This window comes from Vigna unguiculata, chromosome 6 (assembly GCF_037176805.1).
Source record: "Vigna unguiculata cultivar grain cowpea cultivar isolate G323 ecotype 2 chromosome 6, ASM3717680v1, whole genome shotgun sequence".
Classification (NCBI taxonomy): Eukaryota; Viridiplantae; Streptophyta; class Magnoliopsida; order Fabales; family Fabaceae; genus Vigna; species Vigna unguiculata.
The window spans coordinates 49184409-49205651 of record NC_140797.1 but is presented as its reverse complement, the minus strand read 5'-3'; the positions used below and the strand labels follow the sequence as shown (position 1 = coordinate 49205651).

At 28.2% G+C, this 21243-nt stretch overlaps 5 protein-coding genes across 10 annotated transcripts; all 5 read right to left on the bottom strand.

The window, feature by feature from the left end:
* Window positions 1–261: 261 nt before the first annotated feature.
* Window positions 262–1285, bottom strand: LOC146885957 (uncharacterized). The gene is made up of 2 exons (XM_085675146.1): window positions 1125–1285; window positions 262–514 (listed from the first exon to the last, which is right to left on the bottom strand). Exons 1-2 carry the CDS (start codon window positions 1255–1257, stop codon window positions 441–443), a joined length of 207 nt encoding a protein of 68 aa, XP_085531272.1. The 5' UTR covers window positions 1258–1285; the 3' UTR covers window positions 262–440.
* A 1280-nt stretch (window positions 1286–2565) lies between these two features.
* LOC114189145 (basic blue protein-like) lies at window positions 2566–3330 on the bottom strand. The gene is made up of 2 exons (XM_028077851.2): window positions 3101–3330; window positions 2566–2866 (listed from the first exon to the last, which is right to left on the bottom strand). Exons 1-2 carry the CDS (start codon window positions 3267–3269, stop codon window positions 2667–2669), a joined length of 369 nt encoding a protein of 122 aa, XP_027933652.1. The 5' UTR covers window positions 3270–3330; the 3' UTR covers window positions 2566–2666.
* Window positions 3331–5053: 1723 nt separating this feature from the next.
* Window positions 5054–6021, bottom strand: LOC114186684 (basic blue protein-like). Its single transcript, XM_028074661.2, has 2 exons — window positions 5816–6021; window positions 5054–5463 (listed from the first exon to the last, which is right to left on the bottom strand). The coding sequence occupies exons 1-2, from the start codon at window positions 5985–5987 to the stop codon at window positions 5264–5266; spliced, it is 372 nt and encodes a 123-aa protein (XP_027930462.1). The 5' UTR covers window positions 5988–6021; the 3' UTR covers window positions 5054–5263.
* Window positions 6022–11517: 5496 nt separating this feature from the next.
* On the bottom strand, window positions 11518–17634 carry LOC114186977 (UDP-Glycosyltransferase superfamily protein). 5 transcript variants are annotated; one of them, XM_085674364.1, is made up of 16 exons: window positions 17478–17556; window positions 17344–17384; window positions 17043–17114; window positions 16595–16685; window positions 16360–16502; window positions 16002–16072; window positions 15330–15411; window positions 14833–14934; window positions 14590–14645; window positions 14212–14246; window positions 13311–13515; window positions 12957–13166; window positions 12629–12688; window positions 12480–12519; window positions 12072–12293; window positions 11518–11760 (listed from the first exon to the last, which is right to left on the bottom strand). In XM_085674364.1, the coding sequence occupies exons 3-16, from the start codon at window positions 17067–17069 to the stop codon at window positions 11707–11709; spliced, it is 1398 nt and encodes a 465-aa protein (XP_085530490.1). In that variant the 5' UTR covers window positions 17070–17114; window positions 17344–17384; window positions 17478–17556; the 3' UTR covers window positions 11518–11706. The 5 variants fall into 5 exon arrangements, 4 of the variants coding, with proteins under 4 accessions (XP_085530490.1, XP_027930866.1, XP_027930869.1 ...); XR_014995628.1 differs by lacking the exon at window positions 17344–17384 and having other exon boundaries at window positions 12389–12519; window positions 17478–17634; XM_028075065.2 differs by lacking the exon at window positions 17344–17384 and having other exon boundaries at window positions 17478–17633.
* A 1137-nt stretch (window positions 17635–18771) lies between these two features.
* LOC114189262 (protein SUPPRESSOR OF GENE SILENCING 3-like) lies at window positions 18772–21093 on the bottom strand. Of its 2 annotated transcripts, XM_028077993.2 has the most exons (5): window positions 21015–21093; window positions 19949–20265; window positions 19751–19837; window positions 19443–19633; window positions 18772–19315 (listed from the first exon to the last, which is right to left on the bottom strand). In XM_028077993.2, exons 2-5 carry the CDS (start codon window positions 20250–20252, stop codon window positions 19043–19045), a joined length of 855 nt encoding a protein of 284 aa, XP_027933794.1. In that variant the 5' UTR covers window positions 20253–20265; window positions 21015–21093; the 3' UTR covers window positions 18772–19042. The 2 variants fall into 2 exon arrangements, with proteins under 2 accessions (XP_027933794.1, XP_027933793.1); XM_028077992.2 differs by having other exon boundaries at window positions 19751–20265.
* Between the last annotated feature and the right edge of the window lie 150 nt (window positions 21094–21243).

Genomic DNA, 21243 nt, shown 5'->3' with positions numbered 1-21243 from the left:
GACTTGAAATCGGAACATCATCAAAATTCATTTCTATTTCTCAAAAAAAAAAAAAAATCGTGTTCATTCAGATATGAGATAACTTTTAATTTTGGGGGAGGTCAGCTAATGAATGAAATGGTATTCATATTCAAATTTGATCTAAAATTAATATTTAAAACTTAAACAAATAATGAAAATTAGAAATAAAAATCGAATGAATTTTTATAAGGAAAAATTGAATGACTTAAAAAAAATTAATAAAAATAAAAAAGAAAGATATATATAAAGATTTATCTTTTATTGTGACTGAAGTCATCCCATATTAATAAAATACACATGCACCCACCAAAAATTGGCACCTACTTCTACATATATGTTGAACCAAAAGGAATGATATAATAGAATCCTAAAAAAGAAGGATGAAAAAAAGGTGCCAAAAGATATATGTTGTGAGTATTTCATTGAGCATGAATCTCAATTTTCATTTCTTGCTGGCAGTGACCAGGAATAGAACAGATGAAGTAGGTTGTTCCTGAGGTAAGTGTGATGAGATCACGCCCTCAACGATACGTTTCTTATGCTTTTGAAGAATCGCATGACATGTATCCATTCAAATCAACTACCGTCACATCGTCAAAGGAAGGATTATAGTTGAATACTGCGTCCATTAACAATAAATGTTCAAAATATTTACGTAAAAATATCGATATGAGATGTCAAAATTTATAATAATATTTAATATAAAAGTATTATGTCAAGATGTCTAGATATTAATGTTACACTTGAGGGAAAGATTGTTAGGAATTCAAGTGTGAGTCTATCGGTATAATTGAGATGTCAAAATTTATAATAATATTTAATATAAGGATATTATATCAAGATGTCAATGTCACACTTGAAGGAGAGATGGTTAGAAATTTAAGTGTGAGTCTAAGTTTCACATTGACTATAAATAAGAAAGTAAAACATTATATAAGAATAAAAAACCCATAAACCCATTACCTTAAGGTTTTGGATTGAAAGTGGTACCAATATTTTATGTGGTTAAACTTATATCTCATTGATGTTTGTTCTGCCTATTAATAATCCCTCCTTAAAATCCTAACATGAAGAACATAACGATAACTTTAAAAAACATTAATGTTTGAAAAAGACAATGAACGAACAACCCTTGTCATCCCCAACAACATAGGTTGTTGCATGAGACATCTCAGAGAGAAGCACCAACACACACAATAATACAAACATTGCACTCAAGCCTCTTCCCTGAGCCATCTTTTCTTTTCTATATGATTTTGCAAAATACAACTTTAGAATATGAATGTGAGTCAAAACAGAACAAAGCATGGATTTTATAGTTGAAGAACTTCCTTTCAACTTGTGGTCCCACCACTCTTTTAATTTAATTGAATCATTAAATGATGTGTGGACACACTAATTAAGAGCTTATAAAGATGACGACCTTTCACAATAAATGAGACATCTCGGTTTCATAAATTATTTTTACTATTTGTTTTTAATCTAGTTTCATATATATAATTTTATTATTGCAATTATATAAAAAATATTTAATTTAATATAAAATTATAATTTAGTTATAAATATTTTTTATCAATAGTCGTATAAATTGAAGTTCAAGAATAAAAGATTAATATTTAAAGTTAAATTATTATAAGTTTAATTTTTTTTCTTTATATGATTTTGTTCAAGTTATATATTATAAAAGATATATTATATTATAATTTAGATACCAATTTACAAAATTAAAAATTAATAGTTATTAAAGTAGTCACTATTATAAATAAAAAATTATAATTGGTCACTAAATTAATCACTTATTAATTATATATCAATTTAGAAACTAAGTTATTTTGATAGTCCAAACATAAGTAACTAATTTTTAGTGATCAATTTTATTTGGTAGCCAAAACTATAGCTAATTTTAAAGACTAATTTAGTGATCAATTATAACTTTTTATTCATAATAATTACTATTTTAGTAACCAATAGCTTTTAGTTTTATAAATTAGTATTTAAATTGGTTACTATAGTTACTAATAATTATTGGTCACTATTTAAAAGTTTTCTTGTAGTGATATTTATAATTTAACTCTTTCTAAAAAATTGATTATTTATATAAATAATTTTATTTAATTTGATATCTATATTCAAATAATTTTTTATTGATATTTCTTTCATGAATTAATTTTTACTAAATATGTTTTTTTCAAATTTTTACCAATTAAAAAAATAGTAAATTTTATATTTACCATAATCTATTATCAATTGTTTAGTTTCAAAAGTATAAGCATATTATATATATATATATATAGAGAGAGAGAAGAAAATTAAACATATATAAATTGATTTTTAACATTAGCGATCCATTTTTTAGCTATTTATTAGTATTAATTTTAAATTAGTTTCTATTATTGATTCTTAATTAGTTTTGAAAAGATTGATTTAAGATGAATAATGAGAAGTAGCTAAAATTTTGGTAACGGCCATTTAAACTAATTATTATACTATACACATTTAATAAAATAAGACTCTTATGGATATTTTTTTTTAGCAAATATATTAAATATTTATATTTTATTGTGACTGAAGTCATGTTATCTCAATAATACATTTGGCACCCACCAAAATGGATTATATAATCTTGATCTAAGGTGTTTACAGAATCATGCAGCATTTATCGCAATTTTCATCCCTTGTTGGCAGTGACCAGCAAAAGAACAGATGAAGTAGGTTGTTCCTGATGCAAGTGTGATCTCATCATGCCCTGAACTATACTTCTTTGATGCTTTTGAAGGATCGCATGACTTGTATCCATTCGCATCAACTACCGTCACATCGTGTGCGCCAGGACCATAGTTGAACACTGCATGCATCCACACGTAAACAATAATTATAAGATCAAGAGTTACAAAATATTCAGACTAAAATACTCTTTTGATTTTTTTTTTCAAAAAGTGTCAGATTTATTCTTCAATTTAGTTTTTATTCCTAATTTTTCATAAATAATATTAAATTTTAAAAAATTAAAAATTGACACGTAACACTAAATTTAACACGGTTTGCAACGTGTTTAAAGAAAACGAAGAAGAGAGTATACCTAGTACATCACCGGCCTTGAATTTCTTTCCATTAGGCCAATTGTTTGTGTTAAAGTTCCAACCATTTTTGTCCCCAACAACGTAGGTGGCTGCATGAGCCATCTCAGACATAAGCACCAACACGGACAACAATACAAACATTGCACTGAAACCTCTTCCCTGACCCATCTTTTCTGTATGGTTTTGCAAAATACAACACCAATATATTTAGAATATGAATGTGAGTGAAAATAGAACCAAGGGGGGATTTTATAGCTCAGGACCTTCCTCTCGAGTTGTGGTCCACAACCTCTTCTAAGATAATTGAAGTTAATTAAAGAGTTAAATTATAATTTTGAAATTAGTTCATATTTCAAATTATTTTAATTATTAAATTTTAGAAATGAATAGATATAGTTCTTTTTATTTAATTGTATTAAATTTTGTTGACATGTCAAATATCTTTAAGGTTGGTATTTGAACTATTTACACCATTTGACATGTATTAACTTAACGGTATGAAATACAGACTAATCAACTCAATAAAATTTAATGTCGTTGGATTAAAAGAATTATACTCGTTCATTTTTAAAATATGTGAAATAAAATATATCAAAGTTTAAAATATAATTAATTCTAATTTAACAATTAAATTGATGGACTAAAAATATATTTAACCTCTTAATTACATTATGTATGAAGACAAACCTTAATTAAGAGTCTATAAACATTGACATCTCAAGTTTCGATAAATCAATTTATGAAGTTTCAGTCTTGGAAAACAAATTCAAGTTTTATTTAATATTTTTTTTAATATTTTAAGTATAATTTTACTGTTATAATTACGGAAAAACGTTTTATTTATTATAATAATAATTTACTATCATAAATATTTTTTATCATCATCTAACCTAATTATAGATTAAATTTCAAAAACTAAAAGATTAATATCTAAATTTGAATTATTAATAATTTAATTTTTTTATGATTTTGTTTAAATAATATTATAAAATTTATTAATATTTTTTTTATCAGCAATAAACAATATGAATTGAAAATAGGGACAATAGGTTGCCTCAACCCTTATAAAAAAAGAAAAAAAAATAATATGCTAGTAAATACACCAATACACAAAATAAAGAATAAATGTTCACACTCAACAACAAATTAACAACCACAAACTTAACCAGAACGAACTTTTCGACAGAATAACAAGAGCTTTTACATCAAAACTTCCATAATATCGACCTTGCTAAAATCTTAAGAACATGATTATTGATATTTGCGTGTGAGTAAATATTACATTAGAATTTAGATACAGGAAAAAAAAAATATTTGAAATATTTTCAACTTAATTTTTTAATCTTTTAATATAATTTTTGACTTTATACTTTTTTTATTTGTCATTTTTTGAGTTTTGCATATATCAAATCAACTCCATGATTTTCACAACTAACTAGCTATCATGGTTTATTTTTTTACATGTGATTAGAAAAAAATCTTTATATGTTGATTTAAATTAGCATGACATAAAATTTTGAAATATATATATATATATATATATATATATATATATATATATATTAATAACATATATGCAACTTTCTTATAGTGTGAATAATAACCGAAATTCAAATGACTAATTTATTTTATACAATATTCAAATGAATAAATCATTTAAGTCTCTGATAGGATTAAAATAATAAAATTAATCTGTATATTTTACAATATTTTAAACATTTTCTTTTATAATTCAAATCACACCATATTATTCGTATCAATTAAATTATAATTATAAAATATAAAACTAAATAAAACAACGTAATTTAAAGGAAATAAAATTAAATAATATATTTATTCTCACAAAACTAAAGTTTAAATATTTTCCAAATTTCTTTATATCAATAAGGAAATAGTATACACAAAATTAGTAGAAAGATATATTCATTGCCATTGTTGAAATCTTGGGAACCAACCATAATTTCAATTAACAATATATATAGAGATATAAAACACACCAACTTTAATGAACTGTGACTAAATCAGCCTTATACATTGACCTTTTTCTTTTTTGCATTATTCCAAAATAGACATATAATTAATATGATCATCGTGGTTCTAACATTTGAACCAGAAAGCAGAAATAGCAGAAATAGCAGAAATGAAATGCAGAGGAAAAGAATTCAAGGTGCAGTAACTGCCATTTTCATCTTAGCCCCGCAGTGACCAGCATTAGTGCAGATGAAGTAGGTTGTTCCTGAGGCAATAGTGATGCTATCATGTCCTGACTGATACGTTTTTGATCCTGCTGGAGCACTGCACGAATTGTATCCACTCTCATCCACTATCACCACGTTGTGATATTGCGGATTATAGTTGAATACTGCATAAATCACATTTACATAAAATTTTAAAATTCATAATGATATAACATTATGTTTAATATAAAAATAACAATTATCATCAAGATAGACTACGATAATGACTTAGATACATGTTGAAAAGTGAACTTTAAATTTAGTAGGAAGTGGAGTTTAAGTCTAACTCAACCTTACAAAACTAGTTTGTAAGGTGAGGTTTGCACTCCACTCATATGATATAAAATTGTCTTATCTCTAGTCGATGTGGAACTTCTAACACACTCTCTCACACCGACCGAGATATACGCATCTCGTATGTGAGTCTAGAAATTCATGAATAATGAATCACCAATTTTATATGAAAATGGTACAAACCTAGTGTGTCACCAGCCTTAAAATTCTTGCCATCAGGCCAACTAGTGATGTTGAAGGCCCAACCACCGATGTGGCCTCCAACCACGTACGTTGCTGCATGAGTCATCTCAGAGAAAAGTCCCAACATGCACAACACAACCATTGTTGCACTAATGCCTCTTCCCTGAACCATCTTGTTTTAGTTCTACTATGATACAAGATCAACAACTCAGAATATGTGTGTGAAAAACATAAAGCTACTCAAGGGTTTTTATAGAACAAAACTCGGAAACTGTTAGCAGTTTTAACATTTGTTTTTCCACCTCTTCTCTTTATTTCAAGGGGCATGTTTTTAGAGAGTTATTATGTTTAATTGATGTAGTACAAGTAAGTCAATTAAAATAATTAAATAAAATTAACATTTTAGTTACAAATATATGGCTTAATTAATTTTTTCTATAAATAAAAGATTTAATCGAGAAATGGGGATGTATTTTGCTAGTGATTATGTTTAATTAATATGTAGTCCAAGTGAGTCAATTAAATTAACTAAATAAAGTTAGCATTTTAGTTAAAAATATATGGCTTTACTTTTTTTCTATGAATAAAAGATTTAATCAAATTTCTCGATCTATTTATTTTATTTAGTCTTTTGTTAATGAAAGATTTAATCAAATTTCTCGATTTGTAAATATATTAAAATTCAGGTCACTCCATTCTAAAAGTATAACTCTTGTTTAATCAAATTTATAATCATATAACTTTTCCGTTATGTTCAAATTGATCTATTTAATTTTAAAAATATTAGCATGGGTTTGCCTTACATGTACATTAAATTATAAAAAAATTATTAGCGATTTTAACTGATTATTCCGTTTAAAATTGAGAAATTTGTTTAAACTATATAATAAAATGAAAACTACGTTAAACTTCAATTTTATATGTATTTTTTTATGTGAATTTTTCAATACATAACGACTGAAACTAGCTCTCGGAATTTTGATTATTCTAATTTACAATTTTCGATTTCTACTATTAATCTAACACACGAATTTTTAAACATTTATTAGATGAGAAAATTAATTATATTTAAATAGTATTAATTTTATTTTTATACTATTTTTTTAACCCTATCCTTTCATCCATTGATATTTTTTTTACTAAATGAAAAAAAAATCTATAGAATTGACTTTTACACAAAAAATATTTTACTTTTGTTTCCTAAACTAATATTCTTTAAAATAATATATATATATATATATATTAATTAAATATGTTGTAATTACTAAAGTTTTAAATCTTAAAAAAAACATAAATATATATATATATATATATATATATATATATATATATATATATATATATATATATATATATATTCAAGCTAAGATTATGTTTAGGATTGTGAATGATTTATATAAGTGTCGATATTTAAAAATTCATCACTTTCTCGTCACTTTATTAAATTTCACTTATTTCATATAAACCATTCAAATTAAAATAAAAACTAAAATCTCTTTTAGAGGACACCAATAAAAACATTCTCTTCTTCTAGAAACATAGTAAAAATACATTTTTTTCACCATTACCTGGTTGACTTATAATTAGAATTTATTGTTCTAAACACGCATACTATATAGGAAATACACTTCAAATATTAAAAAAATTATTATATACTATTTTGTACAAAATTATAATTTAAAATTATAATTTAAAATTATAATATTGTAAGTATGATTAGAGAGAATATCTTGTGAGTTTCTCTTATATAATGATAAATAATGATCGATGATTAATGTCTCGAACTTTGAGTTTAAGTATAAAATCGTCATTTGCTCACTAATTGCCTTCTTTTCTAGTCAATCCAATTTGTATAATTCAATTGAAATATTAAAATAACGGTTAGTTTTAAAATAAATAAAAGATAAAATTTAGATAATATTTTTTTTTTTCATGTTGTTGTATTGCTGAAGTATTATTTATGCACAATAACTATATGTATTATTATTTGTTGATCAAAACTCTTAAAATACTTATTTTAAAATAATATTTTTTGATAATGTATTTAAACAATTACATTGTGTTTGCTTTTATGTGGGAATATTGTGTGTTGTGTATTAATGTATTAGTTTGATAAGTTTGTATTTATTTATTTATTATGAAATCAGTCATATCTTTGACAAAAGTTAATCAATTTAAAAGCTTTTTAACAGTGATTCAGAATGTAACTATACAGTAGGTTAATTATAACTAATTATTTTGTGATGCATTGTGTTCGGACAACTAACACAATCATGCCATGCCATGCTATGAGATGGATTAGTATAGTGAAAGATTTAATTATATTAAATAATAATTAATTATTTAAAACTATAAGATTAGAAAAAACTAATTAGACTGTGAAATAATCAATTATATAATTTTCAGTAAATCTCCAAATTTAATTAGAAATAAAATAATAAAATAATGTTTTAAATAAATAATTACTTTGTTTCTAAACTGTTTTAAATAAAAATTCACTTTATTTGATTTATTTGAGAGAAAAAAAATGTATATTTAGGAAATCCTTTCTTCTCTCTTTACTACTTATCTTCGAAAACGATCTAATATTTTACTCAACAAATCTATTAAAAAGGTTTATTTGAAGAATGGGGTGATATGATGGCATAACATTTTATTAGGATCTTAATTTTTTTTTATAATTCATCCCACATTAAGGGATATATGTTTACATTTTTTATTCTAATGTGAAATTTTGTACATCTTTATGTAAAATATTTTTTTTTATTGAATCAATTGATACAAATATTCGAAATGTAGTAGTTAAATGTTCCTTTTGTGCCGGTAAAAATTGTTGAAAACATACAAGTACCTAAATATTTTACTTTTTGAATTAGAGAGGAGACAAAGCTAAAAACATTATCTCCTCATTTATTTCTCTTGACATTGTGTTTTTGTTTATCAAAATACTAAAGAAATGTGAAATGTTCAAAGTGTTAGACGAATTGAAGAAGTATAACGTGTCGTATAAAATTTTCTAAGAATATTAACTTGTAGGATAAAATTCTTCAATAACTTTATATATGAGTATATATGAGGTATAAATGTTGTAACTTTTATTTGTATAGTACGAAGAAACTCATTAACCTAACGGTGAAATAGTACTAGAAGATGAAATTCCAGTTTTAATATTTTGATTATTTCTTTTATTTTTTGCTTCCAGAAATAAACTAAATTCACGTAACCAAGAGTTCAAAGAACAACAGTAGAAGAAGGAAAAAAAAGTAGAGTAAATATAAATCTTTCTCATTTATATATCGTGAACGAAAATATCTTTATTGAAGAACTTCGAAAGCTTTATTTATACAGAAGGTTATTGAACAGTAACTGAAACTTTCGTCCCAGCTTGACAATCACCAGGAATAGAGGAAATGAAGTAGCTTGATCCTTTCTGTAGCTGAATATAATCATGTCCTGTATTATACGTTTTTGCTCCTGCCGGAGCAGTGCACGAGTTGTATCCTCCCTGGTCCACTACCACCACGTTGTGTTTCTTCGGATCGTAGTAAAACACTGCGTTTGTTAAGAAGTAGACTTTAAGTTTAATTCAATTCTACAAAATCGATTTGTAAGATGAAATTTACATATATTAAACTAGTTTTATATCTAGTCGATCTGAATTTTTACCGTAAAAAGATTATATACAATCTAGAGGTAAATCATATTTTGACTCTCACAATTTGACTCACATTTTATATTTCATGATGTGACTAATGTGAATCAAATTGTAAGAGTCAAAATATCATTGTTCGAATCTAAAACATGTAAAAACTAGATACTCACATAATTTATCACCAGCCTTATAAACCTGTGCGGTCCAAGAAGACACGGTTGTAGTCCAACCATCTCTACCTCCAACCACAAAGAGGGCTGCATGAGCCATGTCAGAGCAAAGCACCAACATGCACAACGATACAACAACTATTGCACTCATGCTTCTTCCCTCTGCCATTTTTTTTTTCTCGCCAACTCAAATATGATTCAAATACGAACCCAAGGAAAAGCTTTTATAGCCCAGGATTTCATCCTCCTACACCCTAAATAATTGTTTATTTTTAAATGTGAATGGAAAATAAACAGTTAAAGGTATAAATGTTTACAATTCATGAACTTACGATTATACAATATTTATTTTCATTAACATTACTGTGATAAATAATAGTGTATTAACTGCTAATTTATTTTTATAATTAATATCTTCTATAATCTTTTAATTAATATTCCTAGTTTAAGAATGTCTATTGATTTATTAATAATAAGAAAAAATATGTTTTAAATTGTAAATAATGTCCTTAAATGCAGTTTTTTACTTAAACTATTTATTTAATAAACGTTTGAAATAAAATTTAAACTTGTGATATTATAAATTAAAATTAAATTGTTTCGTTAGTTGCTTAGGATGTAGTCGACGTTGAGTTACTAAGAGTTATCAATTCAACCAAGGTGTCAAATAATGTCAAAACAGTAAATAAAATAACAAATTGTAACTGTTATTAATGAACTAAAAAAATAATTAATGAAATATAATACATTGTAATATTTAAACGTACGTTACTTTTCATTTATAATATTACTTTTTCTATTTCTTTTTAACTCTCGGATATTTAAAAATAGGTTCTTTAATTAAAAAAAAAAAATTGTTTTCAAATCTTTAACAAGTGCGTTTATCTAAAAAACAAGTGTATTATGAGAACTCCATATTTTTGGTTTATACATTTATAATTACCAATTCTTCATTTCTTAAAAGGAATCTGCCAAAGGATATGAGGAGAACTCCATATCCACGATGTAGAGATTCATGCCATAAATTTTCTTTTCACACCTCCATAAATTCTTATTTTTGAATCGTATGATTTGGGGTATAAATTTTATACTGCAGAAGAATATATAATTTAGAAAATAATTTTTTTATATTCGAGATAATATAAAATAAAAATATATTCAAAATATATAATTCAGAATTAATATTATATATGGATTAATATAATTACTATCGAAATAACTAATTATCCAACAAAATGTTAATGCTACTCCACTCGCATAATTTCCCCGCTACATTGAACGCCACGCTATTTTCTCCTCCTAAAATTTGTATAAAAAAACAATAATTTAAGAAAATAAAACTTAAACACAATATTTTACGAACTTCTTAGTGTTCTTGAACAAAAACTGAAATTATATTTCATAGCATGTGGAATTTTATTACGTGGATTATTCAAAAGGAGTTTCATTTTCATCAGAGAACACCAAAAACACGTAAACACGTAAAGTTTAAACTTTATCTAATTAATTTGAAATCCTCTTGCAAAACATTTCTCTTAACCCTTTTGATTCACTAATTAAACAACTTTCTTTTTCTTAGATAAAAAATGTATTTACCTTTATGCATAAAATATAAGGTAAGGATTAATATAATTAAAAAAATATAATATATTACTCTTTAAATATTTTCACTTACATGTTAAGATACACTCGATATATACCCTTAAATTTATTGTTTAAGGGGGAAATGAGTGTTTAGTTACATTGAGTTTTAAATGGTCATCATATCATAAAATATTATCTTTTCAAGTAAACTCTTATCTTTTATACTACTTCTCATCAAAGTTGAATCATTATATTTTCCATCACACTCTTATCTTTATATTTAGATTAACTATCAGTGAAGAGAAATTATGCATTTAGATAACTTACTAGATAAACTATTATCTACCAATAAGTATGCTTCCCTTCATAAAGTCTAACATATTCAATGCTGACAAATCCTAAGATGAATTGGTAACAAAAAACCATGAAATTGAACTACTCATGAAGAGGGTGAATCTTGGAACATCTCAGTCGCACTCAATATCTCAATTCAAACCCAGCTCTTCCTTGAGATGCTTAATTGCCTCTGCTACGCCGTCCTGGAAGTAGAAGGATCATGTAATGTATACATGCATAACAAAATGTTTAGTTTTGGAACCACAAGCTTAAGGTTTTCAGATCAAATCTAAAAAATATTCATAAGAGGTTCTAACCAGTAAACTAAGAAATTTTCATAATCTGACATAACGGAGTACAAATCAAACCAGGAAAGACTTGTGATTACTAAACAGGTTAAAAGTCATATAATACATGGCAATACATCTCATTTACTCATGAAAACCTAGTTCTAAATAGTGTACCAGACAAAAAATATATATGTAAAATCGCCTACTTTAAGATTAGTTGTTACCTCAAGCACTATTCTTTCAGCGACTTCTGCAGCCCGTGCTTTGACTGATGGTGATAATGCATCATGGATTGCCATTGATAGTAGACGCGCAGCTTCCTGAATACTTGTTTCATCATTTTTATCAGGAAGCAAATGATTTCTGCTGAGTGGTTCAGGTGAAACGCCAAGCCAATGCATTCTCTCCGCCCAATAAAACTGATCTAGCATGAAAGGGCATACTACCTGCAAGTTTGTTCCACCATATCAACTTCATATCTGATAATAAACGACCATTATATGCATCAGCTTCAAGAGAGTTTTGTTGAGTTGGGTTTAACCTAGCATGGTTTTAACAATGGCTTTTATGGTGTCTATAATGTTGTCATAAATCTTGTTATGGTTTGATCTAGCTAGGAATAAAGTGCCAACCTGCGGTGTGCCTGCCTGTAATGCAGCAGCAGTAGTTCCACTAATTATATTCCATGCAAAAAAATATATATTAGTCAGCATGTCTCTTGAATGCTTCAATTTAGTGATAATACCAAAACAGGTGGGGATCAGAATACAAATTATTCTACCTGCCTCCGTGGTGAATTACAGCAGCACACTTTGGGAAAAGCCAACCGTATGGTAAGGAACTATTTACATTATATAAGAAACATGTCACTCTTCTACAATTTTTCTTCCATTTAAAAAAAAGAAATTGGAAAGGGTACATTAACTTCTTTTAATATCAGAGGAGATAAGAAGGTAAGAAAACATACTCTCAACTTTAAGTGACACTAAACTATATCAGAAATCCAAATTTAATTAAATCTAAAATATTGAGTGCCGAATCCAAGTTATTCTATTGAAAAGGGAGCCCCTCAAATTTTTTTCGTAGTAAAATAACCAAGGAAAACTCACCCAAAAAAACACAAGAGTCGCCCATTACAAAGAGAAACACAATCTTCACTGCAATTTTTCTGCTCAAATGATGCTTCAGAGGCAATGCCACGAACAATTGATTCTAAGGGTTCATATCCAGCTGTAAATAGAATAAATCTGTAATTTGTGGTGCTTAGGACAGTCTGAAGAACGCATATGAATGAATACGGGTCTTTTAAGAAACCCATGCTGCAAGTAAATACAAAATCAGTAAAAAATAAACAAATAACGACTAAAGATGAATCTAAAACACCAGTCCTTCACGTTGAACAACACCAATCTAATTCGAAAGAAGGCTTGGGTTTAACATGAATTGGAAAGTGGAAATTGTACCTTCCAATAGAACTGAGTCCAATAAAAATTGGTGTAGTCTTTATAAAGTTTTGCAACTCTAAATGACTGGCACACAAGTCATCTTTAGCATATTGATGCCCTGACGAATCATGTACGGAAATATCTCTGCATTTCTTACACGTAAACTGCCATTCAATAGGGAGGAACCAGAAACCACAAACCAGAACTTTTGAAGGCCAATATGCTGTCAATGCACTAAATTTAATCAGGTGATTAAACCAAGAATCTACAGACAAGTTTAGTAGAGAAATCATACTCCAAGGAAAATCAAATTTCGCTAAAAGCGTCCAAGAGTAAAGCATAATGTCTAAGGCATCATTCATACTTCAAAAAGAGTGAAAGATACTTAGATATACCCCACTAACCATGGCTTCATAAAGCTTTCTTACTAAAAAAAAAAACGAAAGTAAAGAAAAATTATCATTACAAATTAATCACATTTTTTTTCCAACTAAAAAATCATAGTTGACACAGGCTTTGATTTCTGAACAAATTTCTACTTGATGTTTTACCAAGTGCTTGACTGGAACAAAACTTTACAAGATAGATACTGTACAAGTCCAATGTCTAGATAACTTCTCTATTTTCATTCCAACATAAGAGATTCCAGAAAGCACATTCGAATGCGACAACATAATTTGAGAAGCGTTTAATTGGAGCACTACTCTTCATCCCTTAGTGCATTACCACAACTGTCGTATGACATTATCCCAATTTTATGGTTTAATATCAGGAGAATAAAACCTCCAAATGGAAAGAAAACAGAAAAAGGAATAAATGACAAATGGATTAAAACAAAAGCAAGCAACTCAAACTCTAAACAGCCAACATCACGGAGATAGATATGAGATAATTATATTAAAGAGAAGAACAAACATACCAGGACATTCAACTACTTCTTTACTAAAACCATACCTGTTCATTGAATAAGAATTAAAAAGATTGTGTAAATTTACAATCACTGGCCCTTTTGTGGGATTTAATCAGCTGTTACAAGTCAAATATAAAAAGAAATACAAGTATTTTTTATACAAAGAAAACCCTAAAAGCCTCAGTAACTGGTAGGGACTTAAAATACATCATTTCAAAGTTCCATGCAACATGTATCCAGCTTAGGACACAGACAACATAGTGAATATTCAAGCAACAATGCCAAAAGAACAACAATATGAAGTTTAATCCAGAGTGTTCTGTAAGAGAGTTACATCAAAAAAATATATATTGAGAGCAACTTTTGCAATTTGAGTCCATTACTTACATCACAAGAGGAGATTGCGGTCTATCATGCCAAGTAGGTATGCCTGTTACAGGATCCTGAAATAATAAAAACAAGGGTGCCTGAGTGAATCTAAAGAAATGAGGGTGTCCCATACTTCTCAGCAAAGGCACATGCCTATAACAACCTAACTCAGGCAGCATATACATTTTTTGAAACACAAACTAGTAGGCATAGAAATGATTTTTTTAAGGCAGAAAAAAGATAAGTATAGAAAACACTAACAGTAAAAGGACATGGACTAAGATGCAAGACATCATTTCTCCATGATCCCCAATTTTCTGTGAAAAGAGGCCACATCCAATGAATCACGTCCTTCCAACAGACCTACAGGACATCAAGATGATTTAAAAATGACAAAATCAATATATAAGTTCTAGTTCTCGTATAAGATATTACAATTGTTAATAGTGGGCTTGGGTTTGTACCAGTCTTGACCTAATAAGAAGTATAGATAGGGGAATTAGAGTATTGTATTTGTGTAGGTGTAGCATTCTAGTCATCAGTGTTAGCCATAATTCTTTGTCTTCCCCTTTCCTTCCCTAAACCCTAAAGTTTAAAAAGCTCCCTGACCCTAATATAACTGCAGCAGCAGAGACTATAACCTTTTATCTTTCTTTACAACTCCGTGCCGTGTTAGTAAGTAGGAAAATAAACAAAATAACTTGAAACAGAATCTTTCCAAACTGAGAAAAATTAGAATATAAAAAATTAAGAAATACCTTACCAGAAGGAGCATCAATGAGGTATCTATACAAAAGAGGAAGTTCTAATTGGAATTGTCTTTCAAATGTTGAAGGTGCACTGCACAATAAATCAATGATTGAATGATCAATATCAGTTGCAGCTTCCTAAACTATATAGGCAATCATCAACTAGATATAACATTTTATATTCAATTATCTTGAGAGTATTTTTTCATGAAAAAAGTTTTGTACTTACGTGAAAAAATAAAGATATTATTGAACAACTTATACGCCAATCAATGCAATGCAAGCAACTTACAACGTGAGAGTGTTTTTCATGTGAACCGTGTGATTCAGTTTTCTTAACCTACCAAATACAGTTCTATATTTTGTGCCTATACTAGCACTCTAACTAAAATTTAAATGTTCTTTTGTGCCTATTCTAGAACTCTAAAAAGTTATAAAAGTTCACGGGAAAAACTAATAAATAATCCAAGATAAATAATACTGTCAGGATATATTTTCTAATTTTCAAAATTTATATGTTTTGTTATATGAAACTTCAATAATATGAGTTCTAAATGTTACGAGTTCTTGATCATTGATGCCCTTACAAAACTGTAATTGCTCACCCAAAAAAAATCATATCTGTATCCAAATTCCAGACTGTTTGATATCATATATGATGGGGATGGACTTGTTAAGTACCTGTATGGAACAACATAAGGAGCAGCCACAATGCAACGGACACAAAAGCTTTCAGCAAGGCTCCATCCTTCCTGAAGGATTACAAAAATCTCCTCAATTAGCAAATTGCTACTAGAAAATGCAGTTGATTCAACTTTATATTTCAGCGGTATTAAATGTCTTTGGACAGTAATAGTAGTTTCATACAACTTATTCTACATTTCCCATGCAGTAATGAACAATAAGAACATTTTTTATAAATCAATTGATATTAACAAGTTTTAACTCAATTAATTCCCTCTCCCACAATTATGTCAGAAACCAGATCAAATTCAAAAGGATTTATTATGATACAGTTTCCAACTAAGAATTAGAATACCAAAGCAAAAAAATTTATCATAATAAGATCACCGTCCAAGCTTGGGCCATCTCCAAATATCCTTTCAATTAATGAATAGCATTCTTGTCTATGATCTCTTGTAACTTTCTTTTTCTGCAAGAAAAAAGATGACTCCATTTTCCCTGATAAGATAGAAGAACCGTTAGAAATTTATCTTCTCCCCTTATAATAGGGGTTCGTATTTTATAATTAGAACCAAATTGATTGCTCAAACCTTCAGCATCAGTCTGATCAGCACAAAGAACTGGAGGCGATGAAACTGGCCAAAATTGAACATGTTTCTGAGCCAAGGGAATACTTAAGCTCTGAAAGGAAACATTTTGCTCAAGTGTCAGCCATTAACAGCAAGAAAAGCAAATAAAATGAAGCAGAAATTCACAATGTTAACATCAGTGCCAAAACAATAAAAAGTCGTTTCTTTGTATTACTTAAAATTTTCTTGATAACTTACCGAAAAACACATAAGCAAACAGTCACAACTACCAAAGTAAGAATTGCGGTGATTGGTGAATAAGAAAAATCACAATCACAAGAATCCATTACTCTTTCATTCCTAAAAAGGATGTTCCATCCAATACTAAAGTCAACTAAAGATACCCAGAGTGATTCAAAAACTAATATAATGCTCTTTTAGACTTTAGGTAGATGTTTAAAATGCAAACCTCGTGTGCCGAATGAGTTATTAACATGACATCGTATTGGTTCTGGTCACACGCAAAAGCTGCAGCAATGGCCTGCAATCAACAATAATTCAATGCAGACTTTTCAAGACAATCTAACCATGAAATAGAATATGGGCAATAAGTAATGTCAAACCACATAAGTGCATATACAAGCTGATAAAGAGAATTGTCTCTGTAGTCAGAAATTTCATTTCATAAACAATTCAATGAGAAATCAAATACAATTAATTATACAGACACACAAAGTTAAAGAGGGAAAAGAGGTTAAACTAAACAGTACCACAATTTCAGCACTTCAGCTCGTAATTGTAAGCATTACCCCTATGATGTGTACCCAGAGCAACAGAAGAAAAAAAAAACTTTGGGAAACAAATAGTGGAAAACAACTTAGAAAGAAGAAGAAGAAAAACTGACAGCAAGAGGGTAGACATCGCCTTTGGTACCGAAGGCCATGAACACTGCTTTGGGCTTCCTTCTCTCCATTTTCCTCTGTTCCCAAAGATACCTCACTTCCTCCTAGGTTCTTTTTTCAATTTTTTTTTTTATATATACATGGCCATGTTTATAAGTTCTTTACAAATTTCTCAATCTTTAAAGATGTTCTTGAAGAAAAAAAATATAGTTTTAAAATTAATTAGATTTTTCTAAAACAGTGAAGTTAGATCTCATTAAGTATCTCCAAAACATTATTAATTTTGATAACTTCTTCTTTCTTACAGTAGTTTGGACTATGCCTTTTGAAAAGATTATGAAAAACCATTTGTATGTATAAGCATCTATTAAATTTAAAAATAATAATAGTTGTTAAATATCGGCCATATTATTACAATGACGTTAAAAATGTAAAATAACATTATTAATGATATTAAAAATGTAAAATAATGGACCTTATTTTTCTGTTGGGCCTGGGCCGTCACACTTACGACCTATGTTTCATGTCAATGTTCATTACTGGCATTTCTACTCGTGCGAGATTTTAAAAATTAAAATTATAAAAATATAACTAAATTTAATATATTTTTTTATTTTATAAAATTAAATAAAAAATTTAATTAATTTTATGATAAAAAAATATTTAAGTTACTTATATATATTTTTAACAAAATATATTGTATATAATTATTTTAAATAATATATTAAGCTCGAGTTAATTAAAATTAAGAAATTAAATTAAATTTTAAATAAAATATTTAATAGATATTGTAGAAAAATGTAATAATTATTTTTTAGTAATAAAGATAATGAATGATTTATAAATTATTAAGTAGACTCTATAAAAATACAAAAGATAGAACATATAATGAAATGTGAAGAGTAAAAAGGTTATATTTAAAACAATATAACAAATAATTCAAAAGTATTATCATGTTAGCTATTTGCTTTTACTTGTATGTTATATTTACAAATATAAAGTTATATTGAATATTAAAATAAATTATAAAATAAAATTTATTTCAGTTTCATTGTTCTTTTTGGTTGAAAACAAAATTGTTTATTCTTTATATTTCATTGAAGCTATATAGAGAACATGCTTGTGTTTTTTATCAATATATTCAAAGAATGTAAAGAATTTAGTATATAACTCATAATTAAGAAGATAATAGTTCCATTACGTCAACAAAACTTTATGCGACTACTCAAATTTATCACGTATTTCTTTTTTTTTTTCACTATCGACAGTGCATATATCTTCAAAATAAACCTTTTATTGTTCATAAAAATTATTACATTATCAATGAATGAGAATTGTGCAGGAACAGGACACTTGTAAGCAAAGAATGCTTTACAAATACAATAAGAACAAAAACTACATTTTGGAGTAAAATGAGACCAAAATTCTGATATCAGTAAAACTTGTCCAATGTGAGTAGATGATTTTGACCTTAGCCACTTTCCTCTTTTAGTTTTTAGAAATAAGGATAATTATACGTAGACAACTAATTTTTACAACTTTTTCTTATGATTTGAGGTGTGATTTTTTAATTGATGTCAGAAGTGTACTTATCCGTGAGCTGCGCCAGTTCATTCTCTAGTTCCTTCTCAAGTTCAACCAGCTCCTGCCACTGTTTCTTCTTCAGAGCCAACCATTTCTCTTCATGATTTCTCATTATTTTCTCTCTCTCCGACACCAACTGCATAATCTCCTTGTCCTTCTCCTTCTCCTCAAATTTCACAAACTGGTCTCCCTTTGCTGATACAGTTTGTTCAATGACTTGGATTTGGTCCTGGAAACTATTTTCTGCTACGTCCATCTACAAAATAGTATCAAAATGATCAATCATAGAAGGATTTTCTAAATCATATTCAAAATATAGATCACTGTAATCATATTTTGCATACTGAATCTTATTTATATGAAAAATATCATTATAACCTTACCTCCTTGTTCTGTCTATCAACATGGTTTTCTTCTGGTCCCAGATTTAACTTCTCACTTGATTCACATGAAGAATCAGCAGAGACTTGTGATTTGATGTGTTCTTCCTTCGGAGGACTATCATCGGTTTGTTTTATCTCTCTCTCAACCATCTCTTGGTATGATTTCATTTCAAACTCCAAATTTGGCTTATCTGAGAAACATAGATCTATCAGCAAAACATGCAATTGAAACATTAAAGAGGAGTAAAAGAATGAAAACTGTTGCTGAAATAAAATTAATGTGATCATGAATGAGAGGGAAAAATCACCTCCGGAGTGACGATTGAAATCATCCAAATCTTCATTGACTATCTTATCATCATGGCTTCTCTCCCCAGTGTCCGAGTCAATGTCATCTAAAGAACAACAATCATCATCGTCACTTTCCGAAACAATGTCAGATATGTTGTCAACAATGTCATCATTAATATCAGATATGTTGTCAACAATGTCATCATTGTTTTCACCATAGGTTTCTATGGATTTTTCAGATGTAGTTGCATCAACTCCAGTAGGTGAATTTAACTCCTCCTCCTCTTCCTCCAATGTTGGAGTCAATACTGACTGAGGAGTGTTGCTTTTGTCCTCAGGAGACATAGAATTGCTTTTGTTAGTCACCCTCGTTACCAGCTTCAGCTTCAGCTTCTCAATAATATTTGAAGTTCTCCAAATATTTGGAACAGAGTTTTGAGAGATACTATTGTTCTTGGGAACGGAAGTTCTGTACACACTTAGCAAATCTGGAAAAGTATCAACACCATCTCCGGCCATGATTCAACAGGACCTGAAAATTGTTACAGCAGAGAATAAATATTAATCACCTCAACAAACTATAGGATAATTGTGACAGTGTCAAAAACAGGTTTCACTGATTACCCATCTCTGAAATTTCAAAAACCCACGACCAATCCTATAATAAAATTGAATCTTTTTACTTGAGATTCAATTTGTAGAGGGAGACAACGTATTCTAATTGATTAACTACACAATCCCTGTGTTCCTCTTTTTTCAATCAGGTGGAATGCAGAAAGCAAATGTTATAGCACACATAGAATTCTTTTTCTGATCAAAATAATATAATCACCAATAGCACATTCATTCACATCTAGAAGATATATAGCAAGAGCACCTATTACAGCAGTGACGGTAAAGTGGTGGACTTTTAAGCCTAACTCAATTCACAAAATTGGTTTGTAAAGTGAGGTTTGTATGTCAGATTTCAACACTTTGGAGAATGAAATTATATATTAATGGATGATCCGACGGGGGATGAAATGATATGTTCAACAAACAATAAACCTCCTAATATTTGGAAGCACAATATCTCGACAAATATTGTTAAGAGAGACTTAATACATGACTCTAATACCGACTGTAAGCCTAACTTAATCTCACAAAACCAGAATGTAAAGTAAAGTTTGTATTTACTTATATACTTTAAAATCGCCTTATTCGTTAGCCATGCATGACTTTCAACATAGACTAATTAAAGAAACCAATAATGCATGTAATTGAAAGAGTTAGATGCGGTACCAAGAGCACTCGCACGGTTAGAGTAGTGAGTGACGATGATGAGAGGATACTTGCTGCTATGATCAAAAGTGCTTTGCATACAAAGGATGTTTAGCTCCTGAAGTTACCATGTTATTATATATAGCTAACTTCTGAAGAATCTTTATCTTTATCTTTATCAAATAGAATCTTTCTTATCAAAAATATTAATTTATCTCCTATCTCAATCTTTTTTCATCTTATTTTTTTA

What these genes read in the sequence shown, in the direction of transcription:
- LOC146885957 (XM_085675146.1), bottom strand. Translation starts at nt 1,257, where the DNA reads ATGGCTCAGGGAAGAGGCTTGAGTGCAATGTTTGTATTATTGTGTGTG. An exon ending in GTTCATTGTCTTTTTCAAAC is followed by an intron (nt 515 to 1,124) that starts ATTAATGTTTTT and finishes CACTTACCTCAG; the next exon opens with GAACAACCTACTTCATCTGT.
- LOC114189145 (XM_028077851.2), bottom strand. Translation starts at nt 3,269, where the DNA reads ATGGGTCAGGGAAGAGGTTTCAGTGCAATGTTTGTATTGTTGTCCGTG. An exon ending in CAAGGCCGGTGATGTACTAG is followed by an intron (nt 2,867 to 3,100) that starts GTATACTCTCTT and finishes GGATGCATGCAG; the next exon opens with TGTTCAACTATGGTCCTGGC.
- LOC114186684 (XM_028074661.2), bottom strand. Translation starts at nt 5,987, where the DNA reads ATGGTTCAGGGAAGAGGCATTAGTGCAACAATGGTTGTGTTGTGCATG. An exon ending in TAAGGCTGGTGACACACTAG is followed by an intron (nt 5,464 to 5,815) that starts GTTTGTACCATT and finishes TGATTTATGCAG; the next exon opens with TATTCAACTATAATCCGCAA.
- LOC114186977 (XM_028075065.2), bottom strand. Translation starts at nt 17,546, where the DNA reads ATGGAGAGAAGGAAGCCCAAAGCAGTGTTCATGGCCTTCGGTACCAAA. An exon ending in TGATCAGACTGATGCTGAAG is followed by an intron (nt 16,503 to 16,594) that starts GTTTGAGCAATC and finishes CTATCTTATCAG; the next exon opens with GGAAAATGGAGTCATCTTTT. An exon ending in TTAGTCCATGTCCTTTTACT is followed by an intron (nt 14,646 to 14,832) that starts GTTAGTGTTTTC and finishes TTATTATTTCAG; the next exon opens with GATCCTGTAACAGGCATACC.
- LOC114189262 (XM_028077992.2), bottom strand. Translation starts at nt 20,252, where the DNA reads ATGGCCGGAGATGGTGTTGATACTTTTCCAGATTTGCTAAGTGTGTAC. An exon ending in TTTCAATCGTCACTCCGGAG is followed by an intron (nt 19,634 to 19,750) that starts GTGATTTTTCCC and finishes TATGTTTCTCAG; the next exon opens with ATAAGCCAAATTTGGAGTTT. An exon ending in TTGATAGACAGAACAAGGAG is followed by an intron (nt 19,316 to 19,442) that starts GTAAGGTTATAA and finishes ACTATTTTGTAG; the next exon opens with ATGGACGTAGCAGAAAATAG.